General features: G+C 34.3%; 1 protein-coding gene across 1 annotated transcript in view; it reads left to right on the plus strand.

Moving 5' to 3' along the window:
* LOC149798694 (calpain-5-like) overlaps nt 1-26,147 on the plus strand; it is a 61,474-nt gene extending 35,327 nt beyond the window's left edge. Inside the window, exons 7-10 of the mRNA XM_089957534.1 lie at nt 6,907-7,103; nt 9,301-9,428; nt 12,675-12,811; nt 20,193-26,147. Coding sequence (XP_089813660.1) covers nt 6,907-7,103; nt 9,301-9,428; nt 12,675-12,811; nt 20,193-20,393 — 663 coding nt within the window. The 3' untranslated portion in view covers nt 20,394-26,147. The remainder of the gene's footprint in view (nt 1-6,906; nt 7,104-9,300; nt 9,429-12,674; nt 12,812-20,192) is intronic.
* The last annotated feature ends 288 nt before the right edge of the window (nt 26,148-26,435 follow it).

Raw genomic sequence — 26,435 nt, forward strand, 5'->3', positions numbered from 1 at the left:
AGATAAATGATTCACAGAAAATTACATCATAGGCTTCACCATTCTCGAGGTAAATGAGTCACAGAGAATTACGTCATAGGCTTCACCATTCTCAAGGTAAATGATTCACAGAGAATTACGTCATTGGCTTCACCATTCTCAAGGTAAATGATTCACAGAATTACATGATAGGCTTCACCATTCTGAAGGTAAATGAGTCACGTAGAATTATATCATTTGCTTCACCATTCTCAAGGTAAATGATTCACAGAGAGTTACATCATTGGCTTCACCATTCTCAAGGTAAATGATTCACAGAATTACATCACTGGCTTCACCATTCTGAAGGTAAATGAGTCACATAGAATTACATCATTTGCTTCACCATTCTCAAGGTAAATGATTCACAGAGAATTAACATCGTCGGCTTCACCATTCTCAAGGTAAATGATTCACAGAGAATTACATCATAGGTTTCACTATTCTCAAGGTAAATGATTCACAGAAAATTACATCATTGGCTTCACCATTCTCAAGGTAAATGATTCACAGAATTACATCATTGGCTTCACCATTCTGAAAGTAAATGAGTCACATAGAATTACATCATTTGCTTCACCATTCTCAAGGTAAATGATTCACAGAGAATTAACATCGTCGGCTTCACCATTCTCAAGGTAAATGTGTCACAGAGAATTACATTATAGGCTTCATTGTTCTCAAGGTAAATGAGTCACTGAGAATTACAACATTGGCTTCACCATTCTCGAGGTAAATGAGTCACAGAGAATTACATCATTGGCTTAACTGTTCTCAGGGTAAATGAGTCACAGAGAATTACATCATCGGCTTCACCATTCTCAAGGTAAATGTGTCACAGAGAATTACATTATATGCTTAACTGTTCTCGAGGTAAATGAGTCACAGAGAATTACATCATAGGCTTCACCATTCTCAAGGTAAATGAATCACAGAGAATTATATCATTGGCTTCACCGTTCTCAAGGTAAATTATTCACAGAGAATTACATCATTTGCTTCACTATTCTCAAGGTAAGTGATTCACAGAGAATTACATCATTTGCTTCACCATTCTCAAGGTAAATTAGTCACAGAGAATTACATCATTGGCTTAACTGTTCTCAAGGTAAATGAGTCACAGAGAATTACATCATTGGCTTCACCATTCTCAAGGTAAATGAATGACAGAGAATTACATCATTGGCTTCACCGTTCTCAAGGTAAATGATTCACAGAGAATTACATCATTTGCTTCTCTATTCTCAAGGTAAATGATTCACAGAGGCAGCTATTTGGTTGCAGCCATGTATAATTGTAGTGGATTTTAAGGAGATGCCACTCTTCTGTAGACATGACAACTTGAAAACATGCTTACATCAGTGACACGACAATGATATGACAACTTGAAGTTATGCTTACATCATTGACATCACAATGATATGACAAACTCAGACAGGCGATATACCTGTGATGTCACAAAGCAAATCACACCAGGCTTGGTGACATTCTCATACCTGTATAATAGCGTGCTCTAAATGTTATTAATCATTCTTCATTGAGACGTTTGTGAGTTTTATATTTCTTCAGAATATAAATCTTGAATGAATATTGTGCAGCTGTCTAGTGTAATATTCATTTAGAATCTCCCTCACCACCAGACTTGTTGTAAAACCATACTATCTGGCCCAATACATTTTATTAGACCCCATTATGGATCAGCATATAGTGTTATTTTGTCCTGTCTTATCACGTCTACTTATTTCTTGCTTGTCATTAATTTTGTCCTGTCTTGCACATCAAATCATTTCTTTTTGTCATGAATTTTGTCCTCTCTTGACATTTCAAATCATATCTTGCTTGTCTTGAATTTTGTCCTGTCTTGTCACATCAAATCATATCTTGCTTGTCATGAAGTTTGTCCTGTCTTGTCACATCAAATCATACCTTGCTCATCTTCAATTTTGTCCTGTTTTGTCACATCAGATCATTTCTTTCTGTCATGAATTTTGTCCTGTCTTGTCACATCAAATCATACCTTGCTCATCTTCAATTTTGTCCTGTTTTGTCACATCAAATCATTTCTTTCTGTCATGAACTTTGTCCTGTCTTGTCACATCAAATCATACCTTGCTCGTCTTCAATTTGGTTCTGTCTTGACACATCAAATCATATCTTGCTTGTCATGAATTTTGTCCTGTCTTGTCACATCAAATCATACCTTGCTCATCTTCAATTTTGTCCTGTTTTGTCACATCAAATCATTTCTTTCTGTCATGAATTTTGTCCTGTCTTGTCACATCAAATCATACCTTGCTCGTCTTCAATTTGGTTCTGTCTTGACACATCAAATCATATCTTGCTTGTCATGAATTTTGTCCTGTCTTGTCACATCAAATCATACCTTACTCATCTTCAGTTTTATCCTGTCTTGACACATCAAATCATATCTTGCTTGTCATGAATTTTGTCCTGTCTTTTCACATCAAATCATACCTTACTCATCTTCAGTTTTATCCTGTCTTGACACATCAAATCATATCTTGCTTGTCATGAATGTTGTCCTGTCTTGTCACATCAAATCATATCTTGCTTGTCATGAATTTTGTCCTGTCTTGTCACATCAAATCATACCTTACTCATCTTCAGTTTTATCCTGTCTTGTCACATCAAATCATATCTTGCTTGTCATGAATGTTGTCCTGTCTTGTCACATCAAATCATACCTTGCTCATCTTCAGTTTTGTCCTGTTTTGTCACGTCAAATCATATCTTACTTGTCATGAATTTTGTCCTGTCTTGTCACATCAAATCATATCTTACTTGTCATGAATTTTGTCCTGTCTTGTCACATCAAATCATATCTTGTCATGAATTTTGTCCTGTCTTGACACATCAAATCATACCTTGCTCATCTTCAATTTTGTCCTGTTTTGTCACATTAAATCATATCTTACTTGTCATGAATTTTGTCCTGTCTTGTCACATCAAATCATACCTTGCTCATCTTCAGTTTTGTCCTGTTTTGTCACATCAAATCATATCTTACTTGTCATGAGCTTTGTCCTCTCATTGTCACATCAAATCATACCTTGCTCATCTTCAGTTTTGTCCTGTTTTGTCACATCAAATCATATCTTACTTGTCATGAGCTTTGTCCTGTCTTGTCACATCAAATCATACCTTGCTCATCTTCAGTTTTGTCCTGTTTTGTCACATCAAATCATATCTTACTTGTCATGAGCTTTGTTCTGTCTTGTCACATCAAATTGTATCTTGTTTATTATGAATTTTGTTCTAGTTGATAATGCTAAGTACTGCATGGGTTCAATCCAAGTTTAGCATGATGCTTAGAAACTTTGGTCAAGTTCAGTTTGCAACTGTTACGAAATTGTACAAAGTTATGATCCTAGTTGACTTAGAACTTTGCCTCTCAGTTACTGGCTGAGGATTAATGTCATAGAGACATATTTCTAGTTTAACTTAGAATGAGAAAGACAAAAATTGTTGTAAAAAATCAATAAAACATGCCTCCTCATGAACCATGTCTTAAAACCACACAACTAATGTCTTTTCACCCAGACTGTTATGAATAACATTTGTTGTAATGGTCCTTTCTAACATCCACCCACCCCAAATTTTTGTTTAGGTTACAGGATACCTCATTCTGGCAGATCTTTTTATACTCACAAAATCACAAACAGATGCAAATGTATGGACAACAGTCACAGAACAACAGAAAATGGTCTATTAAACTTTAAACTGAAGTTACAGAAGCATGAAACTTAGGTTGTAGTTTACTAAAATTAGAACACAAGTAAAGTGGGGGAAAAAAGTATAAACAAATGGAAAGGCTGACATTCTGTCATTCATCCAAGTTCATGGGATGGCATACAAATAAGATCAATGGTTTCTGTAGCAGGTTTATTTCCCCTAAACAATGGAACCTTTTGAATGTGACTGTATAGAGATCAGACCTTATTGGCACTTTACGCCTCTCCCTTGATAACTTATGCACAACTGGGTCCACAAACATAGACCGCACTATAAGGGAGGGCACGGATACTGAGGGACCTCCAGAAATTGAAGAAAAAAATTCGTTTTGACATCAAGAAAACTGGGAAGGGGGGTGTGGCGTTAGGAAAATGGGCTTCTTTAATGACTGAATCCTCATTTTACAATCACATTGATAATAATTTTTAATAATGTGCTTTTTCTAAAGAAGTTGTTCATTATTCTGTTTAAATAAAATTTATTTTCAAAATGTCTAACATGTGAAAGATCATTCCAACTGATGTCAATAAACATCAAGCGCACACGAAAAATCTGTGTATTACATCATTGCTTTTTGTTTTCTTGATGAGTCTGGTTCCCATATTGATATTTAATAGTATCCTACCAAATTGGGAGCCCACAGAGCAGGGAACTAGACTAACTGTTGATACACCACCAAACAAGAATCTTTCTTTCAAAAACATGTAACATTTATTTCGTGAGACAATCGTCTACATCGAAACTCAATTTTTGTATTTTTCAATTAGTACAACATTGATATCATGATTTCACTGGAAGTAATAATGAAACTTCTTATCATCCTTGAGGATATCTCTAAGTACCAGTTCAAGAATTCTCTGAAACTTGCTTGCCCACAATGGAACATATCTGTGAAATCAAGCTCTTTATTTACTAAGAATTCATTTTACTTGGCTGCCTTGTTATCTTTGATCACAGTTATGAAAGTGTTGATTAATTTAAAGTAGTATATGTTACATACACAATAACATTTATAGCAATGTTCGATTGATCAAATGAAGTGAGCTCACCCTACATACGACTGGAGCTGCTAGAACTTAAGTTCGTAGGAGTTTTGTGCCTTTAACATTTCTTTTTTTTTCACCTCCTTTATTTGATTCAAAAGACTGATAATACAAAGAAGGCCAGCTTTTAATTCAGTGCAACAATAGAACTAATACTTCCACAAGTCAGTTATCAAAACATGGTCAGCACTTGTTTAGGTTTTCTGAGAAACACTCGTAGACACAGCTGTGACGCATTTTACGTTTAATTACAACAGGACACATTGCATTTATGACGATTACACTTAAAAAGAACTAAAAGATAGAACTAGAACACAAATTTCAATTGATAAAATATTATTTAATTTGTATTTATTTATTAAAGTACTGCCTCCACTCAGCATTAAGTGACATTTTCATTGATCGAAATCTCCTTACATATTGTTAATTGCAGTGTACTAGGAATGTTGTTTGGAAAGAAAATGTAAAATATTGTATGACCTATTTTTAAATTTGATATTTCGTAATGTTGATTAAAATTTCCAGGTCCTATCTACCTTTTTCGATGATAAAACAAGCGATATATCATAGTTTCTGTTGCCTGTTTTGATAGCGATTTTCTTCATGTTCAACAAATAGGGATCAAGTTTTGGGTATTTTCTGGTTTAAAAAATGGGATCCATGCCTGACCTCGCATTATAAACGGGTTTTCGAGTTATCAGTGCATGAGTTATCGAGGGAGTGGTGTATATGCCTCTGCGTAATCATAAAAAGAAAGTTGTCACTTTTCTGGTTCATCATGACTAAGTTAAAATTTTGTGTTAAGTTTTAAAAGACACGTATTGTATATATCACTTAATATATTCAAGTCAGACTCTTTGATCATATCACACTTGGTCTAAAAGATATGTTGTGATATGCTAAGAGTTTCTCTCTTTGATGATATCACACTAGGTCAAAATGATATGCTGTGATATGCTAGGAATTCCCCTTTTGCTTATCCCACCTGATTAAGCATCATGGTAAACAATGTTTTAGTTTTGCATTACTGCTTTTGAAAGTGACATACCTTGTACATCAGTGGTTGCATTCAGCTGAAACTGTAAGGCCATTATTACTATGGGAGAAAAGTTTATAATTTGATATACTTGGATTTTTTCTCTTTGATGATGTCACACTAGGTCTAAATTTATACACTGAAATGCTTGGAGTTTTTCTCTTTGATGCTGTCACACTAGGTCTAAATTTATACACTGAAATGCTTGGAGTTTTTCTGTTTGATCATATCACACTAGGTCTAAGTTTATACACTGAAATGCTTGGAGTTTTTCTCTTTGATGCTGTCACACTAGGTCTAAATTTATACACTGATATGCTTGGAGATTTTTTTTTTAATGATATCACACTAGGTCTAAGTTTATACACTGATATGGTTGGAGTTTTTCTCTTTGATGATATCACACTAGGTCTAAGTTTATACACTGATATGCTTGGAGATTTTTTCTTTGATGATATCACACTAAGTCTAAGTTTATACACTGATATGGTTGGAGTTTTTCTCTTTGATCATATCACACTAGGTCTAAGTTTATACACTGATATGCTTGAAGTTTCTGTCTTGTCTCATCTGCTTAAGCTTGGTTCATCATTGTCAACTAGTTGTGTTAAATTTTTTAAAGTGACATATCTTCTGCATTTATTGCTCATTCAGCTGACACCTTTGTTTAGTTGGTCTAAACAGTGTAAAATGATATGTGAAGACTTCTTTCTCTGTCTCATGGGCTAAACAGTGTAAAATGATATGTGAAGACTTCTTTCTCTGTCTCATGGGCTAAAGCAGAAAGCATATTTCATCACTGTAAACAATGTTAAACTTTGCATAAAAATGTTAGAAAGCTGCATATCATAAACATCAGTTGGTGTATTCAACTGAAAATATCGAAGAAAGTTACAATAGGTCTAAAGTTTATATGCTGATATGTGAAGTGTTCCATTCACGCCTGACAACTGTTCAAGAAAAGTTTATGAATCCATGGGTTATACTAACAGACAGATGCAGGTGGGTTTCATGGAACAGGTATTTACTGTACATAGCTATTTCATTTGTCATCAGGCGGACATGAACAGGAAGTACAGAATGCATGACAGACTTGAGCGAATAGCATCTGGACCATTTGTCAACTCCCGCAGCATCTTCAATCGTGTCAAACTAAAGAAGGGGAGATATCTTATTATACCCTCAACCTTTGACCCTGGGAATGCTGGAGATTTCATACTCAGGATGTATGCAAGCAGTAATCCCAACCTTTTGTAAGTACAGCATATCAAAGGTCTCTGTCAACAAAACAGATTATCATATTCCTGCTTTTAGTATGTACATCCAGAATCATTTTTATTGCACAGAAAGACCAAAAAAACCAAACATATGGACTTTGAACCTCTTTGAACCTTGAAATTGTAAGATTTTATCATGGTCATGATTGGGTGACATGATTAAATTTGCACATTATTATATACATTTTTCAGACTTTTGCAGTTTTTTTTAACTCTGAATATTTTGGAAAACAGTCTTGTACAATTAATTAAAAGCACTTGAGGTAAAGAAATGATATTTGATAGACATGTGTATTCGTGTGTGGATGATTTAGTTTGATTTTCAGGTCATTGCAGAAAGCAGCAATTTTTCAGCTTGTTGAAACATTTTAATACTTTTGGGTCTCGGTGTTCTTTACAAAAAAAACTTTCTTTGCAGTTACAAAATGACCTTGTGAGATAAATGAAATTTGATGGGTATATGTGTATTCATTTTTAGATGACCTGCAATGATTATCAGGACATTACAACAGATTTTATATTTTTTCACATTTTTTAACCTTTTTGTTAGCATGAACTTTTTTATCATAGTTATTGAAAAATCATGTGAGATAGACATCTGAATTTGCATTTTTATGGGAAAATATGAGTATTTTCTGAGTAATACTGCACAATCTTGGGAGTGCAGTTATAATCCGAGAAAACAAGCTTATATTTTCCCATACAAATGCAGTAACCTTTTCATTATATACTCATGTCATTTTCCTTCCTCTTATTTTTTTTACAATTTACCTCTGAAGATCAGGAAATGAAAATGACCAAGTGGAGCTAGCACTTTTTTGAAAGGTGCACATCTGGAGTAAGGCCAAGCTGTATACTCTATAACCCATATTACACCCATCAGCCATTCACCAAAATAAAGGGAATTAAAGGTTCTTTGAACAATACCTAAGATATACAAGGTCTTTTTTAAATAGCCAGTATAACCAGTGAGGAAACCTGGGGAAATTCTTTTTCTTAAAAGTTCTAACCCTATGCAAAATATGAAACAGTTACTGTAGAGCACCACCTAAGGAAAAATATATGGTACAGTTGGAGTAATCAATCAGATATTGTCGAGGATGTAGATCACAGGTGAATTTGTGTGTCAAAGTATATAATAGGAATAGAAACACATACGTTTAAAATGTATTATGTCATGATACTTCTCAGGTGTATGGACATTAGGTTAAAATAATCCACATGATCTAGTTTGTTTGAAATTTGCTTGATACTCAGATTTATTATAACATGTTAATACACGGTCTTAAATTATTATAACATGTTAATACACAATCTTAAATTATTATAACATGTTAATACATGGTCTTATATTATTATAACATGCTAATACATGGTCTTATATTATTATAACATGTTAATACATGGTCTTAAATTATATGTTGACACACTAGCACTCAAACCAGAAAAGGTGAATGCATATAACAACTGTCTTCTGCTGCAACTTGAATCATCCAGCCCTTCCTTATCACAACCCCAGAGGTTTTTGTCGTTTTCGCCTGAAATTCGAGTAGGAAACACATTTTGAAAGCTATTTTGAATGCATCCAAAAACACAAAATCCCAGGTGATCTTTTAATAACATACTGCCTAGTTGTGTTAGAAACATCATTTTTCATTGGCTTTTTGTATCATGGCCGGTTTGCCTTAGATCTGAGACCAAAAAGTCTAAAATCCAGACACAAAATCAGATTCGAACCCAATGGCCAATTTTGGGTAGAAAAAATCAGGTCCAAAAATTGAGGTTTTTATCTCTGTATTTTGTAGTGCAACTAGAAATTCCAGATTATTTGGTATCATTGTAGAGCTACATTTATCTACCTTTCTATAATACCACCCACTTTAGTGTATCATGCATGACCATGATGCTATAGAACTTGGCAGTAGGCTACTACCTCCTGCAACGTTAACTCGTTGCCAGGGGTTAATGTGTTAAGACTAGGTCAATGACTAATATGGTTATGAATCATCCAGCCCTGCCTTAAGACTAGTTAAACGACTGGTGGGATATGAGGCTAAATTTATATGTAGTAGTGTTGCTTCCTTTTTAAAGTTCAAAATCGTGTCACAAGAATAGAAAGTTATAACAAACTTAACTAGGTCCTGATATAATAACTTGTCACTTGGTGTTTTAGTGAGTTAGTCCATGATGAGCCCCAGCCAGGAAAATGCTGTGCTCGAATCTATGGCAGGAGAAAAGTAGCTGTCACACAGATTACCATAGCAAAAGCTGAGGGTCTAGAAGCACAGGACAAAGGAAAATGTAAGTAAAATTTACATAAAGTGTCAATCTGACTTTTATCCATTTAAATGTTATTTATATATAATGACAGGAGTGTTGTGTTGAACAGAGGTTTACAAGGGCAGGGCACATTGTGTCTCCCTGTCCTTCAATTTTCGGGACACAATTTCAGAGGTGCAAAGAAAATTAATGTGATATGCGCTAGGAGTGGGGAAAAAGACTTTGAGATAATGAACATGCTTTGACAGCTTTGCCATCTTAATTTTGTTGTCTGCATTGCACTTGACCTATCACCTGTTCCTTAGACACTTATAAAGTGCTCAGGTAACCCATAAAGACACTTTTATATGTCTAACTGTCTGGTTTACCTGAAAAGAGCTGTACTCCGGAATTTTCTCTTCTGATTTTTCTCTCATCTACTGTTAGTGTTCAGTCTTTATCTGCCTGTTTATCATAATACTGTAATGGGCAGGAAATCGTGCTTCTATATTTTTTAAACAGTTTCAAGTTAAGTTCATTAATTGTAAAGCTTTCAATGGTAAAGCAGCATGAGTAGTAGTAGTAGTAGTAGTACTACTAGAGCCTCTATTTCGTAGAGGGGACATCGTAGCTAGATGGTGAGTGTTTTCAACATCGAAAGTCAATATTAATTTATTTATTAATACCTACTGTTATGCAATACCAAGCGATGATTGGTATGATTCCAATGCATATTTCATATTCCCATATAAACTGATAATAAATTATCATTTAAACTCTTAAATTATGATTGGTATGATTCCCAGACATATTTCATATTCTCATATAAACTGATCATAAATTATCATTTAAACTCTTAAATTATGATTGTTATGATTCCCAGGCATATTTCTTATTCCCATATAAACTGATCATAAATTATCATTTAAATTTCATGATGTTATTATGCCAGAAATGCATGTGTAACTATCCATGGCATTTGTCTTGTTTCTAAATTTAGAACACTCCTGTCATTATCTCGCTTAATGGTTAGCACATGCTTACGACATGACTCCTTTTAAAGCTAAACGTTTATTTGTATTACAAATTTTGACCATTGAGAAATAAATTTGTTGTATGCACACTTAGCAAACACTCTGGGTTATATATAGGATTTTAATTTCAATTGGTAATTAATGGGCATTTTTGTTGCTATCGGTAGCAAAGTATGGTTGTTCCTGCAAACATGTGCTGGCAGAATATTTCCCTGCAGTTGCTATCCAGCAAAAGGCAGAATTTTCACTGTCAAGCGCCGAATTCTTCAGAAATCCGCAGGAGGTATAAAAGGCCTGTCAGCATCTCTGCTGGGACCTGTTCAGGTTTCAGAAGTTCTTCTTAAGAGCTCCATAGGTTTAGACAGAGCGTGGTAATTTTTTTAACTACAAATACCATATAAAGAAGTGTGCAAAGAAAAGGTATTATTATTTTCCGTGAATCATAATTCCTAGTTATTTCATGATATTTACATCAATAAATGCAAAGAAAATATTGTTTCTTTTATAGCAAATTTTGGACAGGTCTAAAACTAAGTTTTCAAATATACATCTGTGTACTAAAACCTTTCTTATTATTTATTCATTCATTGCCATGTTTTAAATCAGCAACTTCAGCTTAAATATCTGCTTGATCAGTTAAATAGTATTCAGGCAGTATTTTCATGATCCTGTGAGGTTATATCCAGTGTTTTTTGCAGACTTTGTTCAAATAATAATGTTTGTTACAATTCAATAGAAATAGGAGGAATAATAATAATAATAACAATAATAAGTGCAGGTTTGAATATAGAGCAAATGAGTGTTTCTCAAAGCTCTTTCCAATAGTCATTTGTTATATTGTAAAGCTGTTGATTGTTTCTCAAGGCTTTGTACATATGCTGTTATTATTGTTACAGCCATTGAGTGATTTCACGAGGCTCTGTTTGAAATTAACCTATATGAATTTAATGAAAAGTTAGCCAATGTTTCAAAGTATATCACTAATATTTCAAAGTATATCACTAAACAATAATTTTAATATAACATCTGAACATTAAACTTGGACATTTATAAGTGTTAATATCAACTTCTATCATAAAAACTGGTTTTTCACTGCCATCATAAAGTTTTATTGCCTGTTGCAACTTTGACTGTGGGTGCAGCCAACATAGACATGGATGGGTCTGTACTAAAGAAAAATAGTGAATTTCTTGATATTTGCCAGACAGGAGGGCATGCATAGGAAAGTACAGGGGATATTTACAATCCTCCACATAATGTACAACACTGAGTGTTATTCAGCAAATGTTATAGTCATACATATATTACCCATAATTCCTTTTAAGCATGATCTCTTGTGAAGTGTTGGAGTATTGAACAAATGAAAATTAATGTGTTTATATTGCTAGGGTACAGACAATAAAAAATCACTCAAATTGTGTAGACTGGTCTAAATTTCTTGTGCAATTCATGAAATATTTCAAATAATGGTGCATTATCAATCAGAAAGAAAATCATAATTTCCCTCTAATGGCACATAATGTGCAGCAAATCAGGGTGTACCTTGTTTGATTAAAATCCTAGAAAGATCTTAGGAATAAAGTATGGTAACAAATCTACCATATTTACTTGCTTACATGTCAATTCCAAAAAACATACTCTTATCTGCCATCACATAATGTGCCAGTAGATTAGGGTGTACTTTCTTTGTTCTACTAATTACTCCTTACAAACTGAATAGACCCATATCTAACAGCACATATAACAATGGTAGGTCTCTGTTCATTTTGCAGTGGGGCTATACTTACATTTACATGTCAATTCCAACTACCATATGTACTTGCTTACATGCAGTTCCAAACAAGATAGACTCTTATCTGCTATCACATAATGTGCCAGTAGATTAGGGTCTACTTTCTTTGTTCTACTAATTAATCCTTACAAACTGAATAGACCCATATCTAACAGCACATATAACAATGGCAGGTCTCTGTTCATTTTGCAGTGGGGCTATACTTATAAATGAGTATGTATGGTAATTAATTGATCAGATGTTAGAGTTTATGGCAGAACCATGTCTGTGAGCAAAAATCAATCAATATTCACAGATCACTAAACAAATTCATACGTTTTTGAAAAAACCTGTACAAGTTTATGTAAATTTCTTGTACATTTTTACCTTTGATTACCAAATTTATCACCATATAGTTCTCAGGTAAGGTCATACAAAATTTAAGAGTGTGTAGTTTACAAGTTATCAATTTGTGTAATTCAGCTGCTGACCCCTACTGTGTAATCAAGTGGGAGGGTAAGACTCTGAGGACACCACACAAAGTAAACACTCTAAATCCTGACTGGAATGAGAGGGTCACACTTTACCGATCCAGTCCCAACACAGACATTATAATAGAGGTAAGAATCTACATCCAGTCAGTAATTAAAATCAATATACAGGGATGCAATGATGCAGGCTGAGTGATTATGGCTGTCACACTGTATGACATCATAAATATGATGTTTGGATGGTGTGATATCTTTCACACTGTATGACATCATAAATATGAGGTTTGGATGGTGTGATAGCTTTCACACTGTATGACATCATAAATATGAGGTTTGGATGGTGTGATAGCTTTCACACTGTATGACATCACAAATATGAGGTTTGGATGGTGTGATAGCTTTCACACTGTATGGCATCACAAATATGAGGTTTTGATGGTGTGATAGCTTTCACACTGTATGACATCACAAATATGAGGTTTGGATGGTGTGATAGCTTTCACACTGTATGACATCACAAATATGAAGTTTGGACGGTGTGATAGCTTTCACACTGTATGACATCACAAATATGAGGTTTGCATGGTGTGATAGCTTTCACACTGTATGACATCATAAATATGAGGTTTGGATGGTGTGATAGCTTTCACACTGTATGACATCATAAATATGAGGTTTGGATGGTGTGATAGCTTTCACACTGTATGACATCACAAATATGAAGTTTGGATGGTGTGATAGCTTTCACACTGTATGACATCACAAATATGAGGTTTGGATGGTGTGATAGCTTTCACACTGTATGACATCATAAATATGAGGTTCGGATGGTGTGATAGCTTTCACACTGTATGACATCATAAATATGAGGTTTGGATGGTGTGATAGCTTTCCCGCTGTATGGCATCACAAATATGAGGTTTATGCACAACAAAACAATACTGAATTTTACAAGAAATGATTTAATACATGCATTGTAAGAAATATAGGATACATGAGTATATGCATTTGTCTCTCTCACTCACTCTCTCCCTAATATCTCTCAAACGTGCCACTATTCATTATTACCAATATTCTACAACATCAGATTCATAAATAAAATAACATCAATACCTAATTTCATTATTTTAAAAATATTTGGCTCTCTCTGTTGGGGTTACTCATGGGCTAGAATCTGAATGTGAAAGACTGATTCCCAATCAGTGCTAGGGTGATCCCAGCATTACAGTGTATTCTGGGCTGATCCAGCTCAAGTACAATTGGTGTTAGGCTGATCCCAGCTCAATGTAAAAGACTGATTTCCAATCAGTGCTAGGCTGATCCCAGCATTACAAGGTACTCTGGGTTGATCCTAGCATAAGTAGATTATGTGCTAGGCTGATCCCAGCATGCTAATGTATTCTAGGCTGATCCCATCTTAACTAAATCTATGCTAGGCTGATCCCCGCATAAGAGTGTATTCTGGGTTGATCCCAGATTCGTGGGATAGAGCTAGGCTGATCCCAGCATGAAGAAAATATTCTTATATTTTTCCTATTTAAAACTGTGAAAGTAATGTATTTAATGGTCATGACCATTTCGTTATAAGTATAGCTTATTAGTATGCGATTGGGGAAAAGTGTGGCTGACAGAATATAAAAGACTGATTCCCAATCAGTGCTAGGCTGATCCCAGCATTACAGTGTATTCTGGGCTGAGGGCTGATACCAGCTCAAATAGAATTGGTGCTAGGCTGATCCGAGCTCAATGTAAAAGACTGATTCCAAATAGGTGCTAGGCTGATCCCAGCATTACAGTGTATTCTGGGCTGAGGGCTAATGCCAGTTCAAATAGAATTGGTGCTAGGCTGATCCCAGCATTTGAGTATATTCAGGGCTGATCCCATCTTCAAGTAAATCTATGCTAGGCTGATCCCAGCATTACTGTGTATTACAGGCCAATCCCAGCTCAAGGATAATTGGTGCTAGGCTGATCCCAGCATTAAAGTGTAATCTGGGCTGATTCCAGCTTCTGTGGACTGTACTAGACTGATTCCAGCTCAAGTAAAATCTGTGCTAGGCTTATCTCAGCATTCAAGTGTATTCTGGGCTGATCCTAACTTAAGTAGACTATGTGCTAGGCTGATCCCAGCATGCAAATGTATTCTGGGTTGATCCCAGATTTGTAGAATAGAGCTAGGCTGATCCCAGCATGAAGAAAATATTCTTATATTGTTCCTATTTAAAACTGTAAAAGAAGTGTATTTAACGGGCATGACCTTTACGTTATTAGTATAGCTTATGAGTATCTGATTGGGTGAAAAAATATCCTATCCCATGGTAGCCCCATGCACATGAACAACATAAGGGCACAACCTACGATGTAGTCATTAATGGGTGGTGACTGGGGTGGTGGTGGGCCAGCACAGATCCATAAAAAAAGTTTGATGTGGAGACTCAAAATCCATTTTCTGTACCTTTGAAAAGCCAGAGAAGTGAAACTCTACATTCATTGTCACATGTACATTTGAAAAATCAGAGAATTGACTGATCACATGGTACTCTATATGATCATGCTATGTTACGTAAGATTATTTAATTTGGCTGGCTCTTTGAATTCTGCTGCCAATGCCAACCAATAGGAATAGCTCTGCTCATGCCCCCCCCTCCAACAAACCCCATGAAGACAGCAAGTAAGAGGTTAATAACAGTCTCTTGCATAATTCCCTGTCTGCTTCTCAATTTTAAGGTACATGTACAACACCCCTATCCAAGTGTTGGCCACTGACTAAGCCTTATCATGTGGCATTACATCATCTTACCACACAACCAATTCCTCCCTCAATGGTCATTAATAGACATCACAAATAGAAGGTTTGGATGGTGTGATAGTTTCACGCTGAATGACATCACAAATACAAGGTTTGGATGGTGTGATAGCTTTCACACTGTATGACATCACAAATATGAGGTTTGGATGGTGTGATAGCTTTCACACTGTATGACATCACAAATACAAGGTTCGGATGGTGTGATAGCTTTCACACTGTATGACATCACAAATACGAGGTTTGGATGGTGTGATAGCTTTCACACTGTATGACATCACAAATATGAGGCTTGGATGGTGTGATAGCTTTCACACTGTATGACATCACAAATACAAGGTTCGGATGGTGTGATAGCTTTCACACTGTATGACATCACAAATACGAGGTTTGGATGGTGTGATAGCTTTCACACTGTATGACATCACAAATATGAGGTTTGGATGGTGTGATAGCTTTCACACTGTATGACATCACAAATACGAGGTTTGGATGATGTGATAGCTTTCACGCTGAATGGTTTGGATGGTGTGATAGCTTTCACACTGTATGACATCACAAATACAAGGTTTGGATGGTGTGATAGTTTCACACTGAATGACATCACAAATACAAGGTTTGGATGGTGTGATAGCTTTCACGCTGAATGACATCACAAATGTGAGGTTTGGATGGTGTGATAGCTTTCACACTGTATGACATCACAAATATGAGGTTCGGATGGTGTGATAGCTTTCACACTGTATGATATCACAAATACGAGGTTTGGATGGTGTGATAGCTTTCACACTGTATGACATCATAAATATGAGGTTCGGATGGTGTGATAGCTTTCACACTGTATGACATCACAAATACAAGGTTTGGATGGTGTGATAATGTTAGTGGTCATGGCTTAGATTTTGAGTTCTGGTATATGCAGATTTGTATGTGTGCAGTAGAAATTTTTACCCTATTGTAGAAGGCCTCAAGGATTTGACATGCAGGTCCAGGCCATTGTGTGACACTTGCCCAAAACTCATGCAATTCCACAGGACCAGTTTGAACTGATTACACTACTGGTCCTGACCACAACCAACTGGTCCCACATTTCATTAGGCAAGAAGACAAAACGTAGTTACCGACTCACTTGTAAATGCAGATAGACATTAATATCCGCCCTTATAATGAAACCTGCAAATATAAAGAAGTACACATAATAATATTTTTATATTTTATGTCAGATTATTAAATTTGATTAAATTCAGCATAATGCAGACATTACTTACTGTGGAGGACAATGATGACTACTGTCCACTGCTTACTGTGAAGGACAATGATAACTACTGTCCACTGCTTAATGTGAAGGACAGTGATGATTACTATCCACTGCTTACTGTGAAGGGCAATGCTGATTACTGTCCACTGCTTACTGTGAAGGACAATGATGACTACTGTCCACTGGTTACTGTGAAGGACAGTGATGACTACTGTACACTGCTTAATGTGAAGGACAATGATGATTACTATCCACTGTTTACTGTGAAGGGCAATGCTGATTACTGTCCACTGCTTACTGTGAAGGACAATAATGACTACTGTCCACTGCTTACTGTGAAGGAAAATGACTACTGTTCACTGCTTACTGTGAAGGACAACGATGATTGCTGTCCTCTGCTTACTGTGAAGGGCAATGCTGGTTACTGTCTTAATGCAGACACTGCTTACTGTGAAGGACAGTGATGACTACTGTCCACAGCTTACTGTGGAGGTCAATGATGATTACTGTCCACTGCTTACTGTGCAGGGCAATGATGATTACTGTCCTAATGCAGTCATTGCTTACTGTGAAGGACAATGCTGACTACTGTCCACTGCTCACTGTGCAGGACAATGATGATTACTGTCCACCTGATCCAGGTCATCTAGAAGCCAGGCATCCAAATCTGTTACTGCCATTGATGACCAGTCTGAATCATGGTCACAGAATAATCAGGATTTTCATCCATTGATTTGTGATAAATTACAACAAAAAGATGAGACTTTGGTACAGCTGCCCATGAAAATTAGCTTGGTTTGCATAAAGATCTGTTCCAACGGTCAATTTCTAGAACTGGATAAAATGCATCCACTTCAGCACAATGCAGATGGACAATTAACAACATTGTCATGGTCTTAGCATGCATTCCTGTTTTTGTATTGCAACTGAATTCAATAACCAAATATTTTTAAAACACTGTTTTTATATTGCAAGTGAATTCCATAACCAAATATTTTTAAAACACTGTTTCTGTATTGCAAGTGAATTCCATAACCAAATATTTTTAGAACACTGTTTTTATATTGCAAGTGAATTCCATAACCAAATATTTTTAAAACACTGTTTTTATATTCCAAGTGAATTCCATAACCCAAATATTTTTAAAAGACTCTTTTTAAATTGCAGGTGAATTCCATAGCCAAATATTTTTAAAACATTGTTTTTGTTCCATAGTGTCATATTCCATTTGAAAAGTACTTTTTTCTTTGGCTTTCTGGGTTTTTAGCCTCTGGTGTCTCTGAGGCACCAGAATATTTCCTCTTCTTGAAATTGGGACTGTAACAAGCTGTGCAGCCAAAGTTTTTAACCGGTATTATAAGCATCATGTGAATGTAGACTACACCCGAGTTATTTATCTTTTTGTTGCATTCAGATTTGCAAGACTTAGTGATCATAAGAAGCAATTCATTGTTTATTGTTCAAATGTATTATTTCTTTTAATATCGTGAAATATCCAATTTGTAGGTTAAATTTGCTTGATATTCCTAAAAATCCAAGTGGTCAGATGAACTGGATACACCTATTTTGCCCAAGTCCACAATGACATTAGTGGTATCAAACCAGCAGGAAGGTGGAAATTTTACACACTTACCTTGGCCTTATTGATTTAGATATTGATGTTCAAAGCTATAACATAAATAAACTGAAATATAATAAGCATACATGCCAGACATTACGCTTTTGGCATAATCATTATGCTTTTGGCATAATCATTACGCTTTTATTCACTAAATTATGCCTTATGCGTAAATGTATTTAGATTATGCGTTTTCAGTATATACCCCTCGCAGAAAAATTAATAATTTGTTTTCTCATTATTATTAACATCCCAATAATCTTTCAGACCGTAGTTTAGAAAAGACAGTTTCTATGTAACAACGACGTAACAGTACGCTTGTCCGTAGACTTGCATGTACTTTCCTAACTGTACAGTATTATGTTAAATTTATAGCAGCTGCCCTATTTCCAAGAAACATACTGGTTTCTACTTTCAAACTTTTGATCTCGGTTTCTATTTATAGCAGCTGTATGGCTTAGTTAGGAGAGAACAGACTGGTTTTCTAATTTTTAATCTTCACTTTCAGATTCTTTGTTCTAATTTATCTCTGGTGAAGATCCAGTCTGTAGGTATTTGGCATTAAAATTCGTCAAATTTATTCTAGTCAATGCGTGTGTTAGAGAAAAAATGTTTTTCAGATAATTTCACAGATGGATTAGAAAAAGCTGAAAAACTGATGCAAAGATGAATACATGAATTACACAATACAGCATTCCATTCTAGGGCAGCTTCACGCCCATTGCAGGCTGTGTGGAAAGGATTTTAATATTTGTCATGGTGGTAAAACAAGGAAACGTTGAATTAGCTCATTTTACTAACTCCAATACTAAGATGACTTCTTTTTTACAGCAGAACTAAATGTGGACACAAATTTTATAAATGCAGAGGTATTATTTACCGAGTTCTTAATAGAACACGGACTACCCCTAGCAGTAGAAGACTATGTTGGTCCTTTGTTCAAACAAATATTTCCTGATTCCAAAATTGCAGAAAATATACATGTGCAAGAACAGAATCATCTTATATTGTTAGTTGTTTAGCTGAAGATAATTCGCTTAAAATTGCAGAAGCCATGAAAATTGGACTGTTTAGTATTGCAACAGACAGGAGCAGTGATTATGATGACAAAAAGTTGTACCCAGTCTGTGTAAGAGACTTTGACAACAAAAAGGGCAAAGTCAGAGTGCTCTTCTTTCATTACTAGAATTAACAGTAGATTCCACTGAAGAAAACAATTTTGATCTGCTTGATAATGCTTTGAATGAACATAAGTTGGCAGAACTCTATGGGATTTTCAGCTGATAATGCATCAGTCATGACTGGAATTCATAAAGGAGTTGCATTCTATACTAAAATGCCAAAAACAGGAAATTGTGACTCTTTCATTGAGTAGACTTTTGAATTGAACAAAGCTTTATTCATTCTGGAGGAAGAGAGTAAAATATAAGATTTGAAACGAATCTGATCTCATTAGAACCCTGTTACTACTAACATTCATGCATAGCAAACCTCATTATGAATCAAAAAAATATGTCCATACCGCACATTTAGTGTATTGAAGCAAAAAGCTTACTAAATCCAGTTTTTTGTAAAGACCCATAAACATTTGTAATGTAAAGAGTTATTTTGCTTGTAATTTAATTTTACTAAATTGGCAATCAGTTAGTCACTTGCAAAAGTACAACATCAGCAAAGATGTGCTAAAAGTCTTAAAAGTAATAAATTAGTGTCCAATGGACAGTACCTCAGATATAAAACATTGCAAAAATGCCACACTATTAGAGGACTGAATCAGGACTAACATGTTTTTCATTTTTGTATTTTAGTTTATTTTTTCTCTGTTTAGGTGTGGAACCAGAATATCATCAAGGACCAATTTATGGGTTTTGCCACCATTCCCATGGAAAGGAAACAAGAATATACATCACGGATCACGCTGAGAAAGTACAACCTGTTTGAAAACAGGGGTAAAAAGGAGGGAGTTGTACAGAAACCAGGAGGACTCTGGTTAAAGGTTATCCATACAGATGACATGTCTAGCGTATAAATATGATAGGAGAAAATGAAGGGAAGAAAAATGACCTTTTAGCTCCAGTGATCAGAAGAAATTATTGGATGATCTGTTGTCCATTCTCCATCCATTAGCACAAGTTTTTTATCACTGCTCCACTTAAACTACTTGTAAGATTGACATAAGACTTTAAACACATATTTATTTCATGGTCTAGTTGGTCCTATATGAAAACGATGTCAATTGGACATCCATTATTGCCATTATGACAGACATAATGAAATCTTGTCACTACTCCTCCTGATTGTAAAGACATTTTGATATGGGGTTATCACCAGAAAACTTCTTATGATGTCTAATTGGTCCTGAATAAAAATGGAATTGGTTTAACGTCAAATATGGCTGCCATAGAGGCCAGCTTTTCCTGCTCAACGGATGGTCATAATGACATGGAAGTTGATCCTAAATGAAAATGGTGCCGATCTAATGTCTCATTTGGCCACCTCAGTGGCCATCTTGAAAAATCTTGTTATCACCACTCCTCCAGAATACATGGTCATATCAGTATTGGCTTTTCACTAAAAGATGTCTTATAATGTCATGATGGTTCAAAACAAAAATGGCACTGATCTGAAGTTCAATATAGCCATCACAGCAGCCATATTAAAAATCTTGTTATCGCTACTCTATAATAGACAGTCATATTGACATGGGGTTTTCACCAGAATAATTGTTATGATGTCTGGTTGGTCCTAAATGAAAATGATACACACTGACCCTCATTATGGCTACGACAGTGACCATCTTGAAAAGGTTGTTATCTTTACTCCTTCCAGAAGGATGGATATGTCAACACGGGGTTTTCACCAAAAGTCTTCTCATGAGACCTAGTTGGTCCTGAATAAAAGTGGTACCAATCAGATATCTGACATATCCACCACAGCAATTTATTTGAAAATCTTGTTATCACAGAAGCATATCAGAGATGGTTTCAACACTCAGCCATTAGAAAGGAATAAATGTCTCATAATGAATTGCTGAAATTTTTTTTAGCCATTTGAGCATCTTTCCACTTAATGATTTTTGTTATGTATGTGGATTTTGAAGGCACTTTTAACCTGATATTGGCTATCATGCCAGAGAAATGGGAGTTAAGTGCCTTTGTCAAGGGTACATTTACGTAGCCATTCCATGCTGGGTATTGAACCCAGGACCCTGAACTAAGAGTCTGATGCTCTACCAGCTGAACTACTGCAACTCCAAATCTAAATATGCCCAAGTTAGACGTGACATTTTGTAGATGCTGCAGCAGTATTTCTCTTAGGGTTATAAGATTGATAGTAAATGTTCCCTTGGTGTCAGAACTGGGGGTCAGATTGAGTGAACAAACATACATTGGTGTTCAGAACTGGGGTCAGATAAAACAGTTTGGGGTCTCTGATGCACAAATGAGAGTAAAGGGAAACACTGGAAACCTATATAGTTGTTATATTTGCTTTTTATGCCATGATATGTAACACATAAGGATACATAGCAGTTCCTGTTTCAGTCTGTATGTCTTTCCCTAAACATTTTTGTTTCTGGAGCATAACTGAAACCATCTGAGGTATAATTTACCTGGTATCTAGCTAATATGTAATACAAATGGACTACTGTATATACTCGCGTATAAGCCCATTCGTGTATAAGCCAACCCCCCATACTGAACAGGTATATACGGGAAACATATCCATGAATTTTTTCAGTGCAAATATTCTTGTTCAGGAGTGTAACCTGGAAACTGTTCAAGATAATACATGGTTTATAAATTAGGCTAGTGGAGGATGTATGCCTTATATTTATGGGGCAAAACTTCAAAACCTTTGAAGATGTGTCTTTGATATTTTGTACATGTATTATAGCAGTGGTGTTGATATGTCTTTTGCTGTTCATAATTCTTCATGTGTAGTATTTGTAATTCTTTGGTTCATTCTTTGAGCCATTCAGTTGCCATACTTTCACTTCCAAATCAGAACTCCCAAACTGTTAAAAACATCTCTCTGAACCCTGGTACATGTATTGGATTTGTGACCATTTGCTATTCACACTTTCAGTTTTATTATTTGTTATGATATTGTCCACTTCTGTTTCTGTCCATCATCTTCACGATCATTTGTTTGGCAAAACTACCAAACTAGCTACAAATAAAATATCTATGAAACTTCGTTTCTTTATTACACTAATGCTGTGGAACTTTGGTGCATTTATTAGACTGGTGGTGTGAATATGCTTTGTACTATTCACAATCCTTCTGTTTAAATATTTTGTATGCTTTTGCCTATTTTCCATCCATAAGTAATGCTTTCATTGTAATGTAAAAATACCCAGACTCATTCAGGATATCTCACTTAAGCTTTATACAGGCTAGTGGTCAATATATGCCATGAGCTACTGGGAATTCTTCAGGTTGAATAGTTTTTGTTATTGTCCAGCAGAAACTCCATCCATCTCTCTGTTGTTTACACTTTTTGTTCATTGATCAATACTTTAAAAGCAGTCAGTATATCCCTTTATCACTTTGTGTGTGTGTATGTATCTATAAATATATATATATATATATATATATATATATATATATATATATATATATATATATATATATATATATATATATACACACACATATATATATATATCACTAGTAATCTAGATATACCTTTTGCTCTTGGTCATTTGTATACATTCTTGTCATATTAGTGGGTCAGACAAAGTAGATAACTAACTTCTTTTTTCGCTTATAAGTACATGACAATATCAACACATATAAGTACATGACAATATCAACACTTATAAGTACATGACAATATCAACACATATAAGTACATGACAATATCAACACTTATAAGTATATGACAATATCAACACATATAAGTACATGACAATATCAACACTTATAAGTACATGACAATATCAACACTTATAAGTATATGACAGTATCAACACTTATAAGTATATGACAATCTCAACACTTATAAGTACATGTCAATATCAACACTTATAAGTACATGACAGTGTCAACACTTATAAGTACATGACAATGTCAACACTTATAAGTACATGACAATATCAACACTTACAAGTATATGACAGTATCAACACTTATAAGTACATGACAATATCAACACTTATAAGTACATGACAATATCATGATTCACGTGGCTGCATCATAGTATGATAGAAATGACAGGTTGTAAAGACAATATTAGCAAGTTTCATTTAAACATTTGTCATTGTCAGCTAAGTTGAAGTCTTGTATGAACAATATGCCAGGGTAAGGTTGAATGGGTTTTGTTAACTTCATTTTGGATGGAGTTATAGCCTTTGTTAATTAACTTAATAATAACTTCACGTGGGATCTTGCTTATAACTGGCACAGCTCAAGAAACATTCAGTCGATTCTGATGTGGTTTGATAAGAACATTGTATCATAGATTGGCATATGCTTTTATGGGTTTAGATTTTGTAATTTTAACTGTGCGTAATGCATACATGTTAAAGAATAAGAGTTTGGTGTTTTAAACATGTATCCTTTACATTCTCTCCAATTTAAATGATTAGTGCAAATTGATTTTTTTTCATTTAGAAATAAATATCAAATTACATTTTGAAATTTGTAATTTCTAATTCCTGATGTTGCTGTTTTTACAATTTATAATTCTTGATGTCGCTGTTTGTGAAATTTGTAATTTATGATGTCTTTACAGTCAAGGAAAATTTACATTTATTAGTTATACACAGATAGTCTTTTTGAGTTATCATACTGTATATGAAATGATGTTTTCATTTTATGTGTATATTGTATGTAGTATTTGTCATATTTAAGTAGAATGTTGTTCAAGATTTATACATGTTACTTTAATTTTGAACTGTGCAAGTAAATAGTAGGAGTTCATCTTTTGAGTGGATAACTTAATTCATTTTATTTATTTTTGCATTAATGCAGTTATCGGTAACCTTTGTGTTTGAAGAAACATATTCATTGAACTAGTCTACATGTACTTTTAAATACAGAATTTCATTGGAAAGTTGTGATATAAGTAGCTATCATCATAAAGCACTTAAAATGGTACGTTTTGGAGTCTTTTGACTCTCATCTGTATCAGAAATTTCTAGTTTTTTAAATTTTACTTTTCAATTAACTACTGAAAATTACTGTGCTGTCTCATTTTTGACTTCATGGATTTGTTAATGTCTGTGATAAATGCATGTCATTGTAAACATTTCATACAGTCAGTCCAGTAGCCCTGAGTAATTGGTTTACCCAATAAAATTTGTCCAGTAGCCTTGAGTAGTTGGTTTACCCATTACAATCTGTCCATTAGCCCAGAGTAATTGCTATACCCAATACACTGTTCATTAGCCCAGAGTAATTGTTATCCTATTACAATCTGTCTGGTACCCCTGAGTAATTGTTCAACCCATTAAATAAAGAAAGAATGCTTAAATTGCACATGTTGAAAACAGAATTCTTGGAAAAAAAATGAACATAAGCCATGATATATTTTGATCACGAAATGATTGTTGCATTCCTAATTAAATAATTATTAATTTTTTTATCTGATCTTTCATGCTTTAAATTTGAATATTCCATTGTTTAATCTTTCATTTTTGTCTTTACCAACGTTGCTTAATATGCCTTTAAATATTGCTCATTAATTTAAAAATCAAGACTTCACAAATACTTAAAGCATACCACTGTAAATAAGCGAATATAAAAAATAAATAGAAACAACTTTGACTCATTGCAAAAATAAGTATATTCAATTGTCCAGATGTTACAGAATGGTTATTTTACAAGTATATGTATATGCAGTTAATCCAGATGTTATAGAGTTGTTATATTATAAGCAAATGATGGTTGGCATTCAAGGATGTAGCACTAATGTCAGCAAGCACTAAAGCGTCTTATTCAGCTATTCAGAAACTTACAAAAGTAGCACCTGGCAATATATATATATATATATATATATATATATATATATATATATATATATATATATATATATATATATATATACATTATTTTAACAAAACCTATATAGATCTCAAATATACCTGATACCACGTGTCTAGAATACTTATTGAAAATCCTTTGATAGGTAAACAGTGTTTGTTACTTGAATGGTTGGCCATAGAAAAAGAACAGGATAGAATGGGGGCACTCTGTGGACAGACTATTTAATTTTAGGACACTTAACATTAATTAAAAGTGAGAAGCATGAGGTTGCAGATGTAACATGATTTCAAAATAAATGCATGCAAGTATTATGTATTTATACATAAAAAGCACCAAACAGAACATTACGAAGAAATATCAGGTTACTTAATTATGTCTAGAAAGTTTTCAGGTACAGTGGGTTTGATTTGTTGAACGCAGCTCATTTGTACAGAATCATCACTTATAATTTCATATTTACAGTTACTATCATTTTGTATAAAAATGATATGGACCTACTTATGATGATGGGGACTATTTCATTATAATTTAGTTGCTGAATGGAATCTATACTTTGCTTTAAACATTTGTACACTCTGAATCCAAATTTAATTCTCAGTGAAGGTTACTGTTGTGTGTCATTTCACATGATTGGAAAGACTGACAAGTGATGGTTTGGATGAACATAAATAAGGTCAGTGTCTTGTAGTAATTTCAGTGAAATGTACATTTTTTGAAAAAAAGTTACTTGTCTTCATGAGAAATTCTCAATAAATAAGCACGAAAATATTGTTCTAAAAGTAGGTATAAAATATTTTTAGTAAAATTATCTTCTGTTTTTCTTTTTTTAATTTACAATAGTCACATATATGTTTTAGTTCGTAAACATGTCAGTCTTTTGATTTTAGACTTCATTTGCATGAAACTTTAGAATTTTTCAGTAATAAAACAAACTTATCTGTACAGAAAAAATACGTTGTGCAAACATGGGGATTTTTTTGGATTGACTACAAAAAAAATTAAAAGATGACATAGATTAAACTATCAATTATTAATTACATATCTGTATATAATTATTATCCAGATTTAACATCATTTTTATA

Source organism: Sinohyriopsis cumingii, chromosome 5 (assembly GCF_028554795.1).
Source record: "Sinohyriopsis cumingii isolate HCF-2022 chromosome 5, ASM2855479v2, whole genome shotgun sequence".
Classification (NCBI taxonomy): domain Eukaryota; kingdom Metazoa; phylum Mollusca; class Bivalvia; order Unionida; family Unionidae; genus Sinohyriopsis; species Sinohyriopsis cumingii.